Here is a 21,844-nt window from a genome sequence, read left to right on the forward strand (position 1 = left end):
GAAGAAGAAGAAGAAGAAGAAGAAAAGAAGGGCAGACAAGTGGACACGAGCCAAGTCCCTCCAGCTTTAGTGGAGGGACTTGAAGGCAACATGACGTAAAACTCATGCGACGCACGTGTGAGCGCCGTGAGGCGGAGAGATGGCTGCTGAGAGGCTACAGTTTCATGAAATGGGCTTAGACGACCGTCTTTTAAAGGTAACAAACCGTTTGACGCGTCGGTAAATCTTCGACGAAGTGTTGGTGAAACCGTTGAATGATCAGCAGAAGAGTTAAAACCGCAGAAAAGTGAAGGAAAGTGGACAGAAGTAGAGGAGGAGCTCTCACGGCTGCGCTAGCTGCTCATACACTGTTAGCTACAGGTTTAATGTGAGGAGACTTCGCTCTTCGTATCCGTAGAATAACGTTAGTTTACCTCCTTTGCTTTGTGTTGAAACATTCCCACAGAAACCAGTTTCGTTTAATGGACCAAATCTAACATCAACTCTATCAAATGATGCAGAAAACTTCCCTGTGTCATATTTAGATCAGTTTCTCTGTTACTGAAAATGTTCCTCCATAGTCTTCAGCCGACATCCTGATAACCGAAGGTGAAAAGTGGCTTCAGAGGGACTCTAGGCTGCCCCACAAGGCGTCTTTCTTCCATTTAACCGAATGTAAAACATTAAAATGTTCAGTTTTCAGTCATAACAAAGCTGAAGAAATGAGCCATGGATAGTGGAAAAGCTGATAAATGTATGTATGGTTAGAAAAGATGTGCTGGACCGGTGTGACAGATAACAGACTTTGGTATGTCAAAATCAAAGCTGTAGAATGAGTTAACCTGTTTTCCAAATGTTATTGGGGCTGTTTTTGGTAACAACAATCAAAATACAACACGTGATAAAGTGTAATTAGGAAAAAGTTACCAAATTTATTTCCTTTGACTTTTGTCTGATGAAGTCAAACCAGCTGATTGCTTTGGTTGTACAAACACATCAACTAATACACCTCGATGTGCGTGTGTTTTGTGTCCTACACTTAAAAACTGTACTGGAGGTTTTCCTTGTGTACAGGTGGTTTAACAGTATAAGTCCAGCTCGATTCCAGCTGAGGACCTTTGCTGCATGTCCTCCTGTCTGTGTCTGCTGTTAACTTTCCACTGAATCACCGTCTAGGCGGTTGCAGATCTGGGTTGGTCCCAGCCCACTCTGATCCAGGAGAAGGCCATCCCTCTGGCCCTGGAGGGGAAAGACCTTCTGGCCCGAGCTCGGACCGGATCTGGAAAGACCGCTGCTTATGCGATACCTGTCATACAGCGCATCCTGGCCTCCAAACAGGTGAGGAAAAGAGGAGAAATTACACTGAGGAAAGTGAATTTAATCTAAGAGTCCACCAGCCCGCAGGTGCGTTTACACCACTAAACCGTCTCGTGGGATTAATACCTGCAGATGGTCGTATTTTTCTCATGTTTCATTTGTTCGCTTTACTTCTTTGAGCATGGAGGGCTGCAGTGGATGCACCCGGTGGAAGAGCGGCCGCCCGTAATGGATGAAGTGAACGTACCTGCAGCTTTGTCCTTTTCTCCCTCCTGACCACCTCCTTTGTGTTTGGTGCTCTTCAGAGTGTTCGTGAGCAGGATGTGAGAGCTCTGATCCTGGTTCCCACCAAAGAGCTGGGTCAGCAGGTCCAGACCATGATCAGACAGTTGACGGCGTTCTGCTCGAGGGACGTGCGAGTGGCCGACATCTCCAGAAAAGCTGACCTGTCAGCGCAGAGGTCTGTCCAGAGGCAGTCATGACACGTTTCCCTCACTGAAGATTTTCTTGTTGAGTGACATCGATGCAGTTTGTACAAACACAACATATTTACATCTCCAGAGGATAATTCAGTCAGATTTTACTCTCCTGCATCAAGTGTAACCAGATTTAAAGATTAAGTGTGCGGCTGATGTTGTGTTTGAACAGGCCGATCTTAATGGAGAAGCCTGACGTGGTCGTGGGGACGCCGTCCCGCGTGCTCGCCCACCTCAACGCCCAGAACCTGGTCCTGAATTCGTCCCTGGAGACACTGGTGGTAGATGAGGCTGACCTGCTCTTCTCCTTCGGCTTTGAGGCTGACCTGAAGAGCTTGTTGTGGTGAGAACACACGCAGACAGATTTCGACTTTCCACTGATCGTTTTCAGACTTGATGCACAAATACTGGCAGAAAAGAAGCGCTGATTTTACCTTTAAAGTTGTAGTTGTATCCTTTGGCCAGCAGGGGGCAAACTTAGCATAACTTAAACAAATTCTCAGCTAACTTGAAATCAGGTTGTATTGCTGATATGGCTAACATGCCTATTTACACATCCGGCAGACACAGAGCAGCATCATCCAATCAGGGTCGTGTCTCTGTCTCTTAATATTTACCTTCTCTGTGGAAAACCTTTTTTTTAATTTTTTTTTTTTTTTAACAGCCATTTGCCAAAGATCTACCAGTCCTTCCTGATGTCGGCTACTCTCACTGAGGACGTTCAGGCCTTAAAGGAGCTGCTGCTGCACAACCCTGTAATGTCCTCTTCGCAGTCATTGTCTGAGAGAAGTCGTCTGTGTGTCGTTGGGTCTGGTTTACTCCTCTTATCTGGATCTTTGTCCTCTCAGGTGATCCTGAAGCTTCAAGGCTCTCAGCTCCCAGACAGCAGCCAGCTGCAGCAGTACAGCATCAAGTGTGAGGAGGAGGACAAGTTCCTGCTCATCTACACGCTGCTGAGGCTGCAGCTGGTTCAGGGCAAGACTCTGCTGTTTGTGGGCGCCGTGGACAGATGCTACAGACTCAAACTGTTTCTGGAACAGTTTGGGATTCCTGCCTGTGTGCTGAACTCTGAGCTGCCCATCCATTCCAGGTGAGAGAGGACGACAGACCAGTCTCAGCCCTTCTGTTTTATGTCGTGATTTTCTTTCCAGTAGTTTGTCTGAACCTGATTCTTATCTACTGTTTCCATTTTCAAATGCAAAGAAACGAACATTCAAGGAATAACAAGACTCTTGTGTATGTTTAGTTGTTTCAATGGTGAGTTATTGATGGCAGAAATGATCCTTTTCAGCTAATGTTTAAAGTCCCTCTCCTGGCACCCTTCATGCCTTGACTTTGATGTAACTGCGCTCCTTTTCCTTCATGTAGTTTGAACAGTCCTCACCTCCTGTCTCCACCCTCCACTGCTCACCTGCAGCTCGAGCGTACCTGCTCACCACACTCACAAACCTCTGCATGTTTTGCTGCTGCACGCTACACAGTGGCAGGTGGTAATAATGAAATAACTCAGCCGTTCACGTTCGAACCAGAAGCCAAATCTGAAGAAAAGTGCATTATGTTAGAACCCCGTCCAGCGTGTGAATTCCCTCTTCTTCTGTGCGTATTGATGTTTGTTGCCGCTCTGCTGCAGGTGTCACATCATCGGCCAGTTTAACCAGGGGTTTTACGACTACATCATCGCCACAGATGAGCAGAGTTTGGCTGACCCCGGTGCAGCTGCGCAGACGCCTGCAGGCAAAGGGAAGAAGAAGAGCGCAGAGAAACGAGGAAGGTGAGTGAGACGAGATTTTGGAAGAAACGCTGGCTTTGCCTTAATGCTTGTCGTCATTTTCGTGCAGTTTAAAAGCACGTCGTTCAGCTTTTTCAGGATTTGAGACACCTGATTAATGTACCAGAAAAAATGCACACACCAGGATCCTTTACAGAACTATGTTGAGGAGCAGTTTAATAAGAGCTCAGGGTCATTTAAGTGAGTGTTTGAAAGGTGCCCTCCTCCTCCTGATTGCATGTACGTTGCCAGGAGGATCCTTCAAACAGCAGCTCACTCGCAGAAGTTGATCCTCTGATAAGTGGCTGCATGTTGTGGGGAAAAGAAAGAGGACTTTACCTTTTTATTCTCAAACAGAAAACAAGCAGGAGGCTGGTTGTTGTGTTCATGCGACCTGCATGTGGGCCTGAGGGTTTGGATCATCAGGAACTGGTTTCCACTGGTTTCACGCTGACGATCCTTTCTAAATGATGTTTTTAAAGGACCAAGGACAAAGAATACGGCGTCTCCAGAGGTGTCGACTTCCAAAACGTTGCCAATGTCATCAACTTTGACTTCCCCCCAACCGTAGAATCGTACATTCACCGAGTCGGAAGGTAAGAAGGTTTTGATTGAGCCGCTTTTCTTCAGGATCACTTAGTCTTGTCGTGTGTCTTTAGTTTTCTCTGGGGCTCAATACGAGGCGGTTTACCTCTGATGAGACTCAAACCCTGATGTGGTCTCTTTGTTATTTCGTAGAACGGCGAGAGCAGACAACCCGGGCACGGCTCTGTCCTTCATCTCTCACACTGAGCTGGGTTTGCTGTCAGAGGTGGAGGAAGCCCTCACTGGAGGTAACCACGACTTCTTTTCATGGAGTCTGAGGTCATGTGACTAAAGTCACTTCCAGGCACATTTTAGCCACTTAATTAAGTTTTGTTAAAGATGTCAGTGTTTTATGCTAGTGCAGATAGATGTTACTGAGCTAACAGTGACATTAGCATGTTTATTGTTTGTTTTTAGATCACGGTGACTCTGTTCTGAAACCATACAAGTTCAAGATGGACGAGATAGAGGGCTTCAGGTACAGGTGCAGGGTGAGTATCCTCATCGTACCTGAAGAGTCAAAGCAGGACGAACTCTCTGTCTTCTCTGTCCTGTTTACTAATGTTAGGACGTACGGAAGCGGCCGTCATGCTAACGCTGTGAAAGTCTGGATGTTGAATCTGTGTTGTGTTGGCGTGCAGGACGCCATGCGCTCGGTGACAAAGCAGGCAGTGAGGGAGGCCAGACTGAAGGAGATCAAGCAGGAGCTGCTCAATTCAGAGAAACTGAAGGTGAGTGACCTCACAGAGACCATGGAGGGGGTGGAAGTGTGTGTGGACGCGCTCTGATTGGATGTTTGTGCTGTCACTCAGACATATTTTGAAGATAACCCCAGAGATCTGCAGCTGCTCAGACATGACAAAGACCTCCATCCTGCTGTCGTCAAACCCCACCTGAAGAACGTCCCTGAGTACCTCAGTAAGACACACACACACACACACACACACACACACACACACACACACCATGCTTACAGGGACCTCCATCCCTGCTAACTCATCATTTTCACTGCAGTTCCAGAGACACTGAGGAGCGTGGTGAGCCTGTCAGGGAGGAGGAGGAGGAAGAGGATGAGGGAAAAATCAAAACCAGAAGGAGTCGTCAAGACCAGTTTCAAGGTGAGACTCAGTGAAAGCACTATAGAGCTCCCTGAGGGCCAGCGTGGGTACTACAGCTGACTTTGATGATCAGTTTATGTATTTTTGGGGGGTCAAAAATGGCAAAGATTCGCTGGTTTCTCCTTCTAAAAAGGAAATATTTTCTAGTACTTTTAGTTCAAAACCCACAGATATTCAGTTTATTATCATATGAGACAAAACCAGATATTTAAAGATGTCAACATGGGCTCAAGGAGCTGTTTTCTAACCTCTTATAGACCAAATTATTCAAACAGTTGAGATGTGAATAATCGATAGTGGAAATAATCCTAAAGTTCTGCCTGTTGACGCCTTTTACACAGAATAAAAACTCTATATTAAAATAGAAAGCTCTGGAAATGCACAGATTTGACCGACATGATACCTCAGATTTTGACTGCGGTAATTTGTTTTGCAGAAGAACGTCCAGGGGAAGAACCCACTGAAGAGTTTCCGATACACCGGAGGGAGAAGCAGAAAAGGCAAAGCAGGTCAGTCATAGCTGCAGTACACGTTTCGGTCCCGGATGTTGAACTGCAGATGGACGGTTGGGTCTCCAGTGTTGGCCCAACAAGACAAATATAAACTGTATGGACTCTGGATTTAATGGGCTCTTGAAGCTGTGCAGACCAGCAACCAGCAACGGACCACGACTGCTGACTTATGACAACACAGGAAGCAGAGGAAAATCTAAACAGCATCAGTTTGAATTTGGATTTTGTCGATTCCAAACGTAAACTGAGATTATAAGAAGAACACAGCATCCATATAATCTCATTTCTAATGCGTCTGTTCTGGAAACAATGAAAATGTCTATTAAAATAAAGTAATTTCTTCTCAAACATTCAGTATTTGTATTGTTCTAATGGGATGTATTTACGATGCTGACGATGCAGGTGTACTAAGCAGGTGTAGCAGGTCCCCACAGACGCGAGTTAGCATGCCAGCATTTGCTAATTAGCAGCAAACAGAAAGTTAGTTCAGCTGTTTGGACGAATTTAAACCGTGAGCTGATGGAACTGATGAGGATTCATCGTCCACGACTGTATGGATCAAATTTAAAGGTAATGCATCTCATAGCTGTTGAAATGTCCGTATACTCTGGAAACTGGAAACACAGCAGGTTACTTGGACGTTTGTAGATTTGCCTTCAATGGTTCCAATTAGAAGTTTTCAAGTCAGCGTTTGTGCTTCATGCGGTTTGAGTTTGGCTGTGGAGCCAGCTCATGCTTCATTTAAATGAACAGCTGTACAGTTTTCTTCTAATCCTGCTTATTATTTATGGTTTGTTTTCAATTTCTACTAATAATGAGACGTTTTAAGTAGTGCTACAAACTTAATTTGAAACACAAAATAATACACAGACTAGGCTAATTAGAAAATAACTTCAGTTTAATCAAATGCATTCAGCAGTACATTAAATCAGTTTAACTGAGGCCTGCAATCACACTGTAAGGCCATTAAAGAAAAATAAAGATATACACACAGTACATTTCTAATGGAAAAGTAATCATATCCTTGTATTGTGACATCCTGTGCACTGTTTTACTGAACATAGTCAATTAAACTTGTGCTGTGTGGTCTCTGCTCAGCAGAAGCTTTCTGTTCCAGATCAATCTTCTGTGAAGAATTTTCCAAAAAACATTTATCTTATGGACATTCCTTTAAAATCAGCTTTGTCTCAAAATGTTTACCCAACAAGTGAAGACCTGGTGAGAACTACATCATTAACAACCTAAGTACTGTGTATTTTTAAAGCTGTGGTGTTGCAGCAAACTGAAGTGGTTAGTAAGGTCTTTGTGTAACATAGATGTGGGGCCACTGAAAGTACTAATCAATCAATAGTGTATTCAAACGGATAGTCCTGTGTGGGTACAGAGTCAAAGATGACACTATCAAACGGGTTCTCGGTGGACCAGCTGTCCACGGGAAACCAGGAGTCGTACCAGGAGGTGGTACTCTCTGTCTCAGGTGTCGTCGTGGTGGCTCTTGTCGTCGTCGTCGTGGTTGTGGTTGTTGTCGTGGTAGAAGTGGTACTAAGGCCGCCCCGTAATCTCTGCAGCCGCAACCTGCGCAAACGCATGATCCGGAGCCGCCTGAGTCGCTCTGCCCTCTGAGCGCTGGCGTGGCTTTCTGTGGTGCTCACGAACCCCACTGTGCTGGCTGGCGTCGGTTTCACCACGCTGGGTCTGGTGACCAGTCGAATGGGCCTCTTGCCGTTCAGCGCCATGATTTGTTTGATGCGGTCCCAGTTGGATTTGGCTAAAGTGAAGCTGCATGGAGTGGCTCCAGAGTCATAGCCCACCATGCATAGTCTGGTCTGGGGGGTGTAGCCATCAGCTTTGGCAGTCACTCTGTACTCTCCAGGATTCAACAGCCGCCAGTAATCGCCACCTGCAGCTAAAATGAGAGAACATTTTGGGGAGGTCGCTGGTCAGGAAATGGAATTCTTTAAAAATGCAAAAACTGTAAATTTCCATCATGCCAAGTATCTTTTCTGTTGTACCCAACATACCAGTTTTGACATCGTGCCGTATACCCTCCACAGATATGGTGGCATTAGACACCGGATTTCCCTCCACATCTTTCACTACACCCTTTATCCCTCGATTTACCTGCACATGAAACAGCATGTTATGCCTGAAATCCCACCTGAAGATCCAACCATACTTCAGACAGTATCAGTTTCAATGGGAGACAATGGCCAATGACCACTTCATTCACTTCCATTATTCATAACCTGTCATCACGAAGAAGGTTCTAGGTACGGACTTCCTGGAGCAAGAAGTAAACAAACATGGCGTCAGAAGCGGTTTGTGATACTGACTGTCTTGTGCTGAACAGCCTTAAAATACACTCCTTCTGTGTCATGCCGTCCTGATGGCTGGACTACCAATTGGGAAAGTGGCCAACTGTCCTGGTTCCTCTCTTCTAGGACCACCTCTTGAGTCTGCAAGTGGGTGAGCTGAGCTGATTTTTAAGGTATACCTGTAATTGTCAGTCCCATTCTTACTTGTTCAATGAAGGACAACAGAGCCTCGCGGTTGTTTTCCCACTCGAGAGGCAATTCACTTTCATGAGGAAACTTGTCACAGCCCAAGAAGATGGACAGCTCAAAGCAGTTGGTGTGGAGGTAGCTGAAGTCATTCATACCTGTGGGAGAGATGACAAAAGCTTCAGAAGAATGAAGGATTAGTTCACACCTCCAGTTACACCAAGTGGTGTCCAGCTATGCCGATGGGTTTTATTTTAGTTGGATGTTTACTTGATGAGGACCTGAACGCAACAGATGCTCAGTAACAAGTTCTTGCGTTGGAGGAAGTCATTTGCTGACCACAGTGTCAACACTTACTGCCCACAACTGGCTTCCAGATGGCTCTGTTGGTGATGCCCTGTCCCGCAGTGATGTCATCACCGTGACAGGAGCCTCGGTACGTCTCCGTCATGGTCAGATGACTGTGTGCGTATGACATCGCCAACCATCGAAACATGGCGTCGTCGGGCGTCTCCCTCAGAGCTCCCTCATTCTGCCGTTGAATGCGAGCCCACGTCTCCTCGTTCATCTCAGCATTATTTCTCCAACGCCGGCTGTCGGTCAGCTTTAGTGACATGAAGGGATTATAGGATTATTGAATCGGTGTATAACCGCTGAAGTAATCGACAGGTTGATTTTGGTCGTCTTTGTAAAAGTGCCTTACAGAAATGGGTGGACGCTGCATGTCAAAAGGGTATGCGACCAGTTTTTCTCCCCCTTGCAGATTAGCTCCCAGCACAAATGGATTGCGCTCCATCCAGGAAATGATGGCTTTTGTCTCAGTGGCGAGCTGTAAAAGCAAGAAGCAGAGAAACGTTTGAATGCCAAATTACTGTGTAGGATTAAAGTGGTGAATGATCTCATGGTGGCATAAAACAAACTCACAGAGCCATTGAGGGAGTTTTCTGGGAGGGGGATGTGATGATTGGGGACTATCCGAGGGACCCAGCCTCTGTCCTCGGCTCCCCACAAGATGCTGTTGAGGTCTGGAAAATTCTGGAAGATGTCATAACCTTCTTCAGTCCAGTGGCCCAGCGCCCAGTTCCCCATCTCTGAACCCTGGACAAGAAGAGAACCATGATAAATCTCCAAAAAGGCAAGACAGCCATTCAACTGTGTATTGTGTGAAATCTGCTGTGAAGATGTGAAGAGAGATCATTCATTTCACAAGCACAAAGATTTATGGAAAACCTCCATTAAAGGAGTACTGCAGCGGTTTAGTGTGAGGGACAAGCTCCAAAGACACTTGATCTACTACGCTTCCCATGATGCAACTAGCGTCATATTGATGACATCATCAGGGTTGATTTCTCAGATTTGACAAATCTCCTCCAAAGCCAAAGAAGACATTTTACAACAGGTTTCACAAGCTGAGTAGCAAACCACGCTCCACCGGTGAAGTGCTCCGTTAACAACAGGTTAGAAATGCTTTAGAGGAGTAGTTTATGCTTCGTCCTACCATCTCATACGCCAGCTCGTAAGCGTCAGGGTTGAGCGAAGGCACCAGGTGTATTCTCACTCCGTCCACCAGGCGGCGCACTCTGGGGTTTTCATCGTTGTACTCCTTGCACAGAAACTGCATCAGCAGGAGAAGAAGCTCTCGGCCCAGCGCCTCGTTACCATGGAGACCAGCCGTGTACCGAAATTCAGGTTCACCTGGTGAGCGCCAAACAAAAGGAACAGCACGCGGATTTATTAGCGCCAAGACGATGGGAATATTCAGACCAGTGCATGAACACATTTCTTCAGTATCTCTGAGGATAAATTAACGTTCCCTCGTCCACCACAACAAAACCTTGTGGTTCAGGATGCCACTGATGCTGTTTCTTTTTTTTTTTCTTACATTTTCAAGGCAATTTTGCTTTCAATATTAGGCAGTGTGAAGAGTTGCAGGGTGACATCCAACTGTGACCCCTGGGGGCTTTATTTTAACAGGAAGTGACAACATTTGGCTTCAGTTTTGTGACGTTTCCCACATGTTCCTGCTGCAGACTCTTCTAATATTCTGTGGCTGGATTCTGTTTTAACGGGACAAAACTCTCAGTGGTCTCACGTGAACTCAGCGGATTCTGTCGGTCTCTCGTACCTGTCTCATGTTCTCCGGGGTTGTCAGAGATTTCCATGGCGTACATCTTCAGGCCCTGAGAGCTTTTACCGATGTTGTAGATCCTGGTGATGTTGGGACACTCTTCGTTTATCACCTTCATCATCTGGAGGAGAGAGACAAGAGGAAACGCCTTTGTGAGATCGTTCTTTGCAGAACTGTCGGCTGCTCAACTCTTGTTTTTTATTTATCAGACTTAAAAACAGACCTGTCTCATCTCCTTGTAGTTGTGGTGTCTGAAGTCCAGGTCATCTGACGGGTCGACTTCATTCTCACCGCGGTAGCTGCCTGAAAGAAGCAGCATGCTGATGATAGCAGGAAGTGGAAATGGCAGAAACACTTTGCAGTTTTCAGAATCGGTTATTTGTAGGTTGCTTTTCACACATGAGGAATTTGTTTTGGTGCTAAACATAGAACACTATAAAGAAAGAAGTACTGCAAGTCAAGAAGACAATAAAATCTGAAAGAAATATTAGTAAAACAGTAAAGAGCAGAAGTTCACAGTTTGCAGAATAAGAATATTTGAAATGTGCAAATTAATGAAAAAAAAGAAGATGTGTGTTACTGTGAAGTACTGAAGTCAGACCTTCTGGTGCAGTTGTGTAATCCACTCTTTAAAACTAAGGTTATGAAGTTTGTGTTGTGAAACAGACTCTTGTGCATCACCACTGCTGGATGAAACAGTTCTGACTTCAAGTCTGGCAAAAGTTTGTGTTTTCTCTTCGGGTGGACGGTGACGTAGTCCTCAGAGAGACGCTCTGAGACTCATGAGGTCATGAAACCGCTGAGAACTGCTTTAAAACAAAGCTTGCTGGTTGCTGTAAAGTTTACATGTTGCAGATGTGACGTTTAGACATGGTCAGTGGTGCTGTGAGGTTACTGACTGGGAAGCTGACAGGCCAGGATCTCTGCTCGAAGACACAAGCTGCCGTTCCAGCTCTGAGGCAGGATGCGGATGTAGCGCGCCACCACGGGCGTAGCGAACTGATTCATCACCGGCGTGTCCTTATCCACATTCCCATAGAACAACTGTATGAGACGGTCACACACAGTAGAAAAGATGTAATCCGTCAGAGTCTTTCTGTGTAAACACTGGCCAGTTTGTGTATTTTTTCATTTCCACTCACCCATTCAGCGTAGCCATCGTGCAGCGTTGTCCAATCACGACTGTCGTTACTAAAGGCCACGAAGTAGGAGGACATGAAATCCTCACTGGGAACAAAATGACATTAATCAGTCCATAATTGTTCTGACCGTATGGAAGATCATTGCTGCCGAGAAAAAACAACACACGATGGCATAGAAATTATGAGATACTAAATCGAAATTCTGACTTTTTAAAAATGCACTCATACACTGATCAGATGCGCGATGTGAAACGTGTCGCTTGAATCAAACCCAAAGAGAATTATCAGCCGACCCTGCAGCTCCTTTCAGTGTTTTAGTGTCTTTCAGCTCATTGTTTTGGTTCACTCGCACCGCTCTGATCAACCTTGTTTCAGCTGATTTCAGCAAAAAATCTGAAGCTAAATCCACCGAACAGCAGACAAAACAGTTAGCGTCCAGCCGGGAACATAGTGGAGCATTTAGCGGCTAAAGAGCCAGATATTTCAACCAGGAGCTGGACGAGACCACAAACAGAGCACAAACACAAACCCAAACATGACTCCAAAGGAATGATTATTTCTGCTGGATGTGTAAATATGCCGCTGTTTGGTGACACATCAGCAGTGTTTTAAAATGATTGAATGTGTCAGTGTCAGCTCGCTCTGCTGCCCCCAAGTGGCCAAAAAATCTGTTAATGCAGGCTGTCAAACATCTGAAATTTACTGACTCAAAAGTATGAATCTGGTATCTCATAATGTTGATTTTCCCTTTTTAAGTTAGTCCCATTTATTGTCTCTCAGAAGAAATGGGCTTCCGTACCTCAGCTCCATCAATGTGACATATAGAAGGTATAAAAACAGCCAATCACAGCAGCGTCAGCGTGTGCACACAGCTCGTTTCAGCAGGACTCACTGCGTCTCTGAGTTTCTTCCCTGAGTGATGATCCCAGTGAACTCCACCTCTCGGCGGGCATCGACCTCAAACCAGTGGTTACTCTCCTCTGGCTCGGCGCACCATCCGCCGCCGTACAGATCATCGTCGTTATCAGAGCCCTGCAGGTGACCGCGGCTTCACTTCACAGCCAAACTTTAAAACAGACCATTGACTTGATTCCCGGCGGGCTGAGGCGAGCTGTACGCCTACCTGCATGTTGAGCCGTCCCCTCGTAGCCACGAAGCCATGGTGAGACTGAGAGGAAGCCAGCAGCTGGTCGTCTTCCACCCGGTGAGACTCCAAGCCCAGAGGAGGACACTCTGAGAGGAAAAGCAAACATACAGGCTCACACAAACAGGATCTGCTTGACAAATGATCCAGAGAGAGGCTAATCCAAAACAATCATCGGCTTCGTTCGTGGGAGCAGCAGCGCAGCCGTTAACAAGTCTGTCAAAAGCATTAAAACGTGTCCTCAAAGACAGTTTGCACTGAGGTGATTTAAAACGGCTCAGCGGATTAACCGATGAACAGTGGCAGAAGTATTCACATCCTACCAGGCAGAAAATACTCTGCTGCAAGTCGAGTTACACATCAGCAGAATGTACTTAAAATACTCAAAGTAAAAGTACTCCTGTGTCAGTACAGTGTTCTCGTCAGAGTGTTTCTCTCTGCTGTCGGTGGATTCATGTTCTGCTGCATTCATGTGTTCATTCATGTTCCTGCTGCATTCATGTGTTCATTCATGTTCCTGCTGCATTCATGTGTTCATTCATGTTCCTGCTGCATTCATGTGTTCATTCATGTTCCTGCTGTAGGTGTTTCAGCTGGAGCTCATTGAACTCCTTTATATCCTGTTGGTGCTTTAATCTACATCAATGCTTCAGATTCTAGAAGATCATCACATGTTTGCAGAGCGGCCGTCCTGTGAGAACCACGTATCTCCAAAAAGTCTGACGAGCTCAGAAAAACAGGCTGTTTTCAGCTTTGTGACGATGATTTTCAGCTGATCCAAGAGACTTTTTTAAGAGTTTATTGAGCTGAAGAAGACATGAAGGAACTCTTCATCCTTCAGTTCAGCACAAACACTCGTCTGGAGATACGTGGTGTGGCTGCCAGACAAATGTAGTGGAGTAAATGTACAATATTTCCCTCTGAGATGTAGTAGACATATCAAATTACATTAAATGGAAATACTCAAAGTACAAGCAGCGTGTATTTGTATTTAAATGCAGTAATTGAGTAAATGTACTTGGGTACAGTTCACCACATCAAATCAAAACCAAAACCTTTATCAATCAGTCGACTCTCTGTCTTTAATGTCGTAGTTTAAAAGGAGAAAAGTCTTCTTACTTTTGGGTTCAGTGGGCACTGACATCTGCCTGAGTCGCTCCTCTTCCTCTTCCTCCCACTGCTTCCTCAGCCGCTCAGCTTCACGGCGTAATGAGAAAACAGTGTGTGTCAAACATGTTCTCACATGGACCTCGCTCTGCAGCCGCCACACAAACTGTTTCCACATGTGCTCGTACAGAGCACCGTGGTTTCCACTCACTCCTTCCTCATGTGCTTCCAATCCAACATTTGGGTCAGTTTGGTGTATTCGAGGTCAGATATTCAAGGCTGGACTTCAGAGTCGGCTTTCACAACTTTTCATTCGTCCTCACTGGATTTGAAGAGTTATCACACTGATGTTTTCAGACACCTCCCTCCCTGCTTCCTGATATCACCAGAACATCAGCCAGCTGCTCTCTGAGCTCCACAAAACCGTCCACAACAACAGGGCAGCTGTTAGACGTCAAATCGTCCTTTATCATCACAAACCTGCGTCTTGCACTGCATTAGCTAATATCCATCACATCTGTGCTAATATCTTGTGCAATCTTTTTTGCTGTGTTACCCATTTTTCTACAGTGCAGTAGTACAAAAACACTGTATTTTATCATCCATTTCTTATCATTCAAACTTTTCCATTGACTAATTGAGCCGTCCTCCTCAAGGCTTTATCTTATCTTAAACCACTGAAGAATTAAGGATAAAGGAGAAGTCTGGAGTTTTTATAAATTTTTCTTATTGTCAACAAATCCAATGAAAGGACCAAGCTAACAACATGTTAGCCTGACTTCTCTCATCTGTCAGCTCATTGGTTCCTCCTGAAGACATAAATCTGTGAAAACACCTCACAAGTGTATCTGGAGGAAGAAGTGCGTTTGTTGGGGACTATTTTCAGCGGCGGATTAATCCACATTTGGTGCTTTAGAGAGTGTTTTTTATGGCAGGCTCTTGCTGGTGGGGGGATTGTTGGGTCTCTGTATGGAAAATGTCCTGAAACAGCTTCTGCTGTGGTTTGACGTTCTATAAATAAAACTGAGTTGAATTCCAGAAAAGTAGAATAAAGACCTTTTTCTGCCTTTTCTTTTCGCGCTCGCTCCTCCTCCTCTTCTTGTTTCTTGGCGGCCACTGTGAAGAGAGACAGAAAGCGACTCATCTCATGGTCACGATCACGAAGTGCAGCTCGTTATGTTGTTGGTTAGTTATCGCAGTGAGGGACGTACAGTCGGCGTAATCGTATTCTTCATACCAGGGGCCCACATACGGGACTGTGGTGGTCTCCTCTGAAACAAATAGATGATTACAGCTTAGACTTTTCTTCCAAAGCAAACAAAGAGAAGCTGAAATGCAGTGAACGGTCGGCACTCGGTAATCACCCGTAGCTTTAGGGTGACCTTTCAAATTTAGCATTTAGCTCATCTGTTCCTCCCGTCAAGATAAACTAATACATACAAGATACGCATCACTCTGACCTCTGATTCTGCTCATGGCTGAGAGGGAAAAGATCATTTTCAAGACAAAATCAGTCTTTAACAGTTATTGTAAATTCGAATATCCATGACTCTTTAAAGCATTTTTACAGTTCTAGCTTTAAACCCTCAATTCGCTGTACTTTACAAATGAAACCCCTTCTCACAAACATGACCTTATGCTGTTTTACACTGCGGGGGTACCTGGAATATACATGATGACCTCAGGAGTTGTGACTTCTTTGTTGTCAGGGAGTCCACCAGGCAGCTCGTCTGTGAGACACACAACACATTCTCTACTTCAAACAGGGAAAGGAACTCAGTCTTTCGGTCAGTACAGAAGAGAAGAAATGCAATAAAGTGGACTAGAAATGAACGTTTGGTGGATGTGTTTCATGCAGTACAGCAGTGTCCTGGCTTTGATCGCGACTCCATGTACTTCCTGCTTCCCTCGTAACCTGCTGGAACCCCAAAGCTTTGTCATTAAAGGCTTCATAAAATTTCTGGCTCTGACAGAATAGATGTTGGTGAAACCTACGTCTGGCATCCCAGTAGTCAGCGTCGAGTTCACTGCGAGTTTTTGGTGGAGATGTCGGCTTCTTGGAAACGTCGACTGCATGAGAGAGGCGAGGAGGAAGCTTTGGGTTTATCGCTATCGTGACAACATGATGCTTAAATCAACAAACTGACTGTTTTACAGTTTAGAATTTATGAAAGAAGTACTCAGGTGTTCTACTTAAGTAAAAATACCAATACCATAGTATAGAAATAATCAGTTACAAGTAAAATTTCAAAAGTATGAGCATCAAAATACTTAAAGTACCAAAATTAAAACTACTCATGCTGCAGAATGACCCATTTAATTCATCAATGTATCATAATTAGTAATCCAATCATGTGTTGATCACTTCAATGTTACAGCTGGAGCTCATTTTAGTGACTTTATATGCCGCTGGAGCGTGATCAGTAAAGTTTTATACATTACTTGTTGATTGTATTTTATATAATTTAATCAGAAGCTGAAAAGTAACCAGTAACTATGGTCATCAAATATATGTAGTGGAGTGAAATCATTCCATATTTCCCTCTGAAATTTGGTGGAGTAGATGTTTGAAGTAGCAGAAACTGTAAATACCAAAGTAAGGCTCCTCAAAATCCTGCTTAAGTACACTACTTGAGTAAATGTACATTCCATCACTGCATTTTAGCCGACAGTATGGCAGCAGTGAATCAGGAATATTAGCGTTTAACGTGATGAGCCCCTGCTCTTTACTTAACGAGCCCTGGAAGCAGTGCAGTGAGCGGTGAGAGTCTCACCCAGGTCCGGCTCGACGGGCTCTGCGGCTCCAGGCCCCTGTGGGGTCACCGGTCGAAACACTGCGAAGATGGAGTGGAAGAGTTAGGAGGAATCCCATCAGACCAAATGTTGACAGAGAACTTTGAGATTCAAGAAGATCAAATCAGTTTAATGCTCATGTTTATTCCACCGGAGGACGTTAAAGTTAGATTTGCAACCATCCGTCCTTGAAAAACATTAAGTGGAGTATGCATTCATTTTAAGATCGTGTAAGATCTGCAGGTACCCTGGAAATGATCATCAATATCCCGATCAATAGAGCGTGTGAACATACGTGTGTCCCAGCCCAGCTCAATCAGCAGCTTCTCCTCTTCCTCCTCCAGAGAAGGTCGCCTGCTGTCTGGCTGCACTGTGGTCAACACCTTTGGTTTCTTGGTGGCTTTGGGGGCCTTTGGCTTCTTCGTGGGTTTTGGTGCTTTGGGTTTTTTGGTGGGCTTCGGGGCTTTTGGCTTTTTGGTGGGTTTAGGGGCTTTCTGCTTCTTCGCTTTGGCTTCTTTCTCCGCTGCCTTCTTTGCCCTGGCTTCACACAGATGGGTTTAAAAGAGGAAAACATTCAGTTCAACCAGTCAACAGTGTGTGTGTGTGTGTGTGTGTGTGTGTGTGTGTGTATATATACATGTATGAACGACAGTATGGCACATGAAGCAGCTGTGTAGCTTCTTTAACTTTTATTGCCAAATGTTTCTCTTCAGTCTTTCTTTATAGGCTGTATTTTTAGCACACATGTATTTACAGCAAACGTCATTATGTTCCTATAAAACAAGTCCAACTGAGTCTCAGACAGACGAGACAGTGACATAAACCCAGCAGGACCTGGTTCTGAAAGAGAACTCAGCAGTTCATTGGTTTGTTTTGGTCTGAGACCAAAAAAGAAAGCACTCAGAGTGGAGACCATTGCCAAAGACTAATAATCTCCCCAGAAAGCTGCTCCTTTGACACCAGGCGCTCAACAGTCTGCATGACGGAGGAGTTATATAAGAGGAGACAAAGTTTGGTCTGATGGTCGAGCGAGACGAGAGGCCACGAGGTGACATCGACATCGGCTCGCTGTTTTCCTCCGGAGGAAATCAAACCAGCTTCATTAAATCAACTCCTCCTTTCTCGTTAGAAGAATACATTCTTCAACATTTGTTTGATTTCTTTCTGAGAATAAGAGAAGAAGAGTGAGGTCTGTGCCTGAAGTACGAAGCTGGAGTCAGGATGTAGTTAGCCTAGCTTAGCACAAAGACTGGAAACCGTGGGAAACAGCTAGCCTGGCTCTGTCTTAATTAACAAGTTACATCTCGCTTGTTTGGTTGGTGCATGAAAATGACAAACTTATGGTTTTGTGTCAGGAAGCTGCACACAAAACCAAATGTTTTTTTAATGTATGCAGAGTTTAAAATCCAGCCTTTTCCCAAGCTATTAAGAGGTTAACAAGCGGATGGACGGGGGCGACCTCAGAACCTCCAAACTGAAATGTTTTGGCCTTTAGTCAGCTCAGCGTTGCTTTACACCCCCTCCAGTGTCTGATGAGAAACTGCTTAAAGACCTGAAAGAATGAAATAGGTGGTTTCATGGAGAATTACACAGAATATTACAGAGAGGAGATCTTCAAAGGTCTTCAGGTTCAGTGTTTTTAATCCACCGTCGTTATGCAATCATCTTCAGACTCCAGCACAGACTCCGAGGGCGGCTTGTTTTCGTCTGTTTCCTGATGTTCCACTGGTCCTTAAACACAACAGTCCCTCACAGCCAATCCATGACTCACCCTCGGTGTGCCGGGGAGCCACTTTTCATTACTGTCAGTCACCTTTTCTGTGACTGCGCACAGAAATAACATTAAACAACATGAGACTGGAGAGACGGGAGGTTTGTGAATTCTTCACATGCATCAGCTCCAGCGTTAGCAGCAGACCACAAAGCTATTCCTGATTTGTCTTCTCATACACGGTGGTTTTATGGCACATGGTTTCTTTGCCAAACATCATGTGATGGTAACATCCAACCACATGCCCCAGAGGTCTCGGGTTCACTGCACGTCCAATGGTTCGTAGTGAAGTAATTGCTCATTTGTCAGGAAACAGCCCTGTCTTGTAGTTGACCCTGTGATAAAAATAGATCTAATTTAAAACCATTTATTCAGTTTATACTGTGGCGCATATTCCAGATTCAGGATTCAAAGGTTTTACTTGTGGCGTTCTCTTGAGGCTACGCCAAAGGCTGTTTGGCGTAGCCTCAAGAGAACGCCACAAACAAAGAAAAATAACTACAGTTCAAGTAAAAATAGGAATTAACCAAAGAAATTTAAAGGATAACGAGATTCTACAGCCATGCTAGCTGCTCTGTGGCTCTGCTTTGAACTAAATGCTAATGCCAGTATGCTAACATACTGATGCTAGGCAGGTATAACATTTAACATGGTCACCATTTTAGATTAGAGTGTTAGCAATAGCATGTTAACATTTGCTAATTAGCGCTCCACAAAAAGTGCAGCTGATGGAAAAGTTCTGCAGGTGTTTCATCACAAAGCTGCAAAAGATGCGTTCATGTTTTGACCTGCTGATGGCGCTCATCCTGAGGGGAGCATGAATGTGTGAACCACATTTCATCACAATCCATCCAGTAGTTGTCGAGATATTTCAGTCTGGAATAAAATGGTGGAGCGACTGACCGACAAGTAGTTTTTTTATGTGCTGTGTGGGCTGTGCAGTTTTCCCAGTACATAAAAATGTAAAATTCAAATTCCTACATCAATCTGTGTTTGATCAAATCATAGCCTGACTCACAGGAAGTGGACTGTTGGTGGGAGCCTGCCTTTGGCTTTCAGCTGGCATTCTCCTCCACTCCTGCTCTGTGTGTTACTGGTTAGTTTAACCATTTTAGTTCCAGCGCTCACCTTCCCACGTGCAAAAGGTTCAAAACAAGATCCCTGCTGACACTACTTTGCAAGAGCATCATCACTGCATCCTGGACTTTGCATTGCCGAAGATGGTTGTGATTGTTTCTGGGCATGTGGTCTGCTGTGTGCGCTGTGCTTGATGACAACTTTACACTTAGATTTGGGAAGTAGGAGCCCAACAACACATCCTCTGGCTGTGCACACAGTGAATGTCATCAAAGTAAACAGAAGATTACGGCACTGATAGGCTGCAAGAATCTGTGCAGAAAGAACAGCAAGTCAAAGCAAAGTATGACGTAAAACAGGGCTGAGAGAGATGCTGCCTGCTCAGCAAAGCCTTCCCTGGATAAACAAAGCTTGAGAGAAATGAAAAATTGTTTTGGGACTCAGGTTTTGTTAATTATGGCCTTTTATGTAACCTAAATCAGTCACACATGAAAAGCTCTGGCTGTAAGGCTTGTGGTTTTGCTTCATGCAGCGGAAAGTTAACGTTCAGAACATCAGTGCCGTTGAATCAATGCTACTGAAAGTGGGTCGTCTCGTAAATCCCGTCCGCTCTCTTATGGAAAATCGTAGTGGAACTATTTCTGCTGTTGCTCAGACTTGTTTTTTTCAGACGTGTCTGTCTTGTAGACATAAGTGAGGCACAGACGCCACTCTCATGGTAAAGCTCACGTTCTGACCTCTGTGCTTTGACAAAACTTGTGACTGGAAGCGTTGTCGCGTGTCCAGCCTGTATTCCTGGCAGAGAAGGTAAGTCATGTACTGTAAGCAGCGGTGCGGTCAGGCTGCCAAGAAAATGTCAGACCACCAACTGAATCAGTGCAAGTTTCTGCACTGTCATCTCTGAATCACTGCGATATTTTCATCAAAGCAAAGTCCCCAAATTCCTCTGCCGTGCTGCCTTTGAAATGCACTTCATCTGGTAAACACACAAACTTTAACAAAGGCTTTTGCGACTTTATGGAGGGAAGCAAATCTCTGGATGAGTTCAGAGAGAAAGCTGGAGACGGAGAGTTAGGTAACAGAGTTCAAACCAAATGTTTTCCTGCCTCTGAGATTGATTGCAGCCTTTCCTGTCTGTGTATCCTCAGTGTCTTGGCTGCAAACTGTGACTGGAAGCTCGGAGCAGAGAGGAGGCCAGGAAAGTCCAGAAAAATCTTAATCTGACTTTAACGTTTGTGCCAAACGAGGTTTAAATTCGATCCCAGATTAACATCATCTGAGCAGTAGACGAGCGTTTGTAGAAGCTCCTCTTACCTGCCTCAATTTCCTCAGGTGATTTCTTCTTCTTTGGTTTTGACTTCTCCTCTTCCACCGCTTCAGCAGGCTCATCTGACATTTCGACATCCACCTCCTCCCCCCGCCTCCTGTGCTCGACCAGTCCTCGGGCTTCTCTCGCTTGAATCCGGTCTCTGGAGACCTTGTCCTCCTTCACATCTTCTCGAGCGCAGACCAGAGCGCAGCACAGGGTCAAACCCAGCCAGACGAGCAGCACCTCAGCCCTCATGTCTCCAGTGGAAGCACGACACTGACGAGGATGAGGCAAATGTCCTCCGGGAAAAGTCCTGAATCTCAAACTACTAAAAATATCTAGGAACCAACATCTGACCTGCAGATGCACAGATTCAGCTGTCTCAGTCTTTGAGCTCCTTATGAAGTCTCAGAGGACATGAAAGGGATGCGCTGTGGAGAGAACAAAGGGATGAGCTTGTGGAGGTCTAGAGAGCTTCCTCCCTTCCGATGGCAAGTCAGCATGGAGAGAGGAAGAAAATGTGGTGGGCTGAAGTTTTTAGAGCAGCCTCCTGGTCGTCCTGGAGCGTCTGTCTGCAGTGGAGCAGCAGCAGCAGCACACCTCCCTGCCTCCTCCTCCTCCTCTTCCTCCTCCTCTCCCACATATTGCTCAGTCACATCTCTCCCTCATGGCCCTTCACCCCCTTTTCCCCTCACCCATCTCTGAGCAGAGGGGAGGAGCGTCTGCCACATGTGACATTCCAATGAGGGAGGAAAGAAAGAAAGAAAGACACACAGCATTGAAGAAAGACATTTTAATGTGCTTTGAGGTTGTCCATACAACGACGAGAAGAGAGTGACTTAACCACAGTGCAGATGATTAGACCTCAGTGAGGAAATTCAACAATAGGAAACATAACTGGAAAGACGCTGAAACAAGCTGAGCCTCCACATTTCTCCTGAACAGAAATGTAGACGACTGCCCGCCTCCTACTAGATACTCCGGAGATATGAACAACGTGGGCACAAGACGGCTGCATGTGATGTTTCCAAGTGTTTGGTACTTTAAAGCAACTTCTGGAAGAAGAAGTAGCTCTCTTCTTCTTCTTGAAAATGAAAAGCTGAATTCACAAATGATT

The 21,844-nt window shown here is 45.1% G+C and overlaps 2 protein-coding genes across 3 annotated transcripts; one reads left to right on the forward strand and one right to left on the reverse strand.

The window, feature by feature from the left end:
- The first annotated feature begins 104 nt into the window (after window positions 1-104).
- ddx56 (DEAD (Asp-Glu-Ala-Asp) box helicase 56) lies at window positions 105-6,110 on the forward strand. 2 transcript variants are annotated; one of them, XM_076758440.1, is made up of 14 exons: window positions 105-196; window positions 1,156-1,317; window positions 1,602-1,756; window positions 1,945-2,115; window positions 2,437-2,527; window positions 2,621-2,862; window positions 3,403-3,543; window positions 4,023-4,136; window positions 4,279-4,373; window positions 4,543-4,616; window positions 4,767-4,856; window positions 4,938-5,043; window positions 5,140-5,243; window positions 5,680-6,110. In XM_076758440.1, the coding sequence occupies exons 1-14, from the start codon at window positions 140-142 to the stop codon at window positions 5,761-5,763; spliced, it is 1,686 nt and encodes a 561-aa protein (XP_076614555.1). In that variant the 5' UTR covers window positions 105-139; the 3' UTR covers window positions 5,764-6,110. The 2 variants fall into 2 exon arrangements, with proteins under 2 accessions (XP_076614555.1, XP_076614554.1); XM_076758439.1 differs by having other exon boundaries at window positions 2,437-2,862.
- Window positions 6,111-6,635: 525 nt separating this feature from the next.
- Window positions 6,636-21,301, reverse strand: aebp1a (AE binding protein 1a). Its single transcript, XM_076758895.1, has 21 exons — window positions 20,733-21,301; window positions 16,866-17,111; window positions 16,552-16,611; window positions 15,773-15,847; window positions 15,439-15,507; window positions 14,989-15,048; window positions 14,834-14,893; window positions 13,790-13,867; window positions 12,650-12,759; window positions 12,419-12,558; window positions 11,527-11,611; window positions 11,284-11,428; window positions 10,608-10,687; window positions 10,382-10,505; window positions 9,755-9,951; window positions 9,181-9,354; window positions 8,960-9,085; window positions 8,614-8,860; window positions 8,275-8,414; window positions 7,777-7,876; window positions 6,636-7,661 (listed from the first exon to the last, which is right to left on the reverse strand). The coding sequence occupies exons 1-21, from the start codon at window positions 20,980-20,982 to the stop codon at window positions 7,096-7,098; spliced, it is 3,132 nt and encodes a 1,043-aa protein (XP_076615010.1). The 5' UTR covers window positions 20,983-21,301; the 3' UTR covers window positions 6,636-7,095.
- Between the last annotated feature and the right edge of the window lie 543 nt (window positions 21,302-21,844).

Source organism: Chaetodon auriga, chromosome 19 (genome assembly GCF_051107435.1).
Source record: "Chaetodon auriga isolate fChaAug3 chromosome 19, fChaAug3.hap1, whole genome shotgun sequence".
Lineage (NCBI taxonomy): Eukaryota > Metazoa > Chordata > Actinopteri > Chaetodontiformes > Chaetodontidae > Chaetodon > Chaetodon auriga.

Bases quoted from the DNA above. Each gene is read 5' to 3' on its own strand.
- ddx56 (XM_076758439.1), top strand. From the start codon at position 140: ATGGCTGCTGAGAGGCTACAGTTTCATGAAATGGGCTTAGACGACCGT. The intron at 2,116-2,436 runs GTGAGAACACAC...TTTTTTTAACAG, and splicing joins GACCTGAAGAGCTTGTTGTG to CCATTTGCCAAAGATCTACC. The intron at 4,857-4,937 runs GTGAGTGACCTC...GCTGTCACTCAG, and splicing joins TCAATTCAGAGAAACTGAAG to ACATATTTTGAAGATAACCC.
- aebp1a (XM_076758895.1), bottom strand. From the start codon at position 20,982: ATGAGGGCTGAGGTGCTGCTCGTCTGGCTGGGTTTGACCCTGTGCTGC. The intron at 13,868-14,833 runs GTCTTTATTCTA...TACGCCGTGAAG, and splicing joins AAAAGAAAAGGCAGAAAAAG to CTGAGCGGCTGAGGAAGCAG. The intron at 7,662-7,776 runs GTATGTTGGGTA...CTCTCATTTTAG, and splicing joins ACGGCACGATGTCAAAACTG to CTGCAGGTGGCGATTACTGG.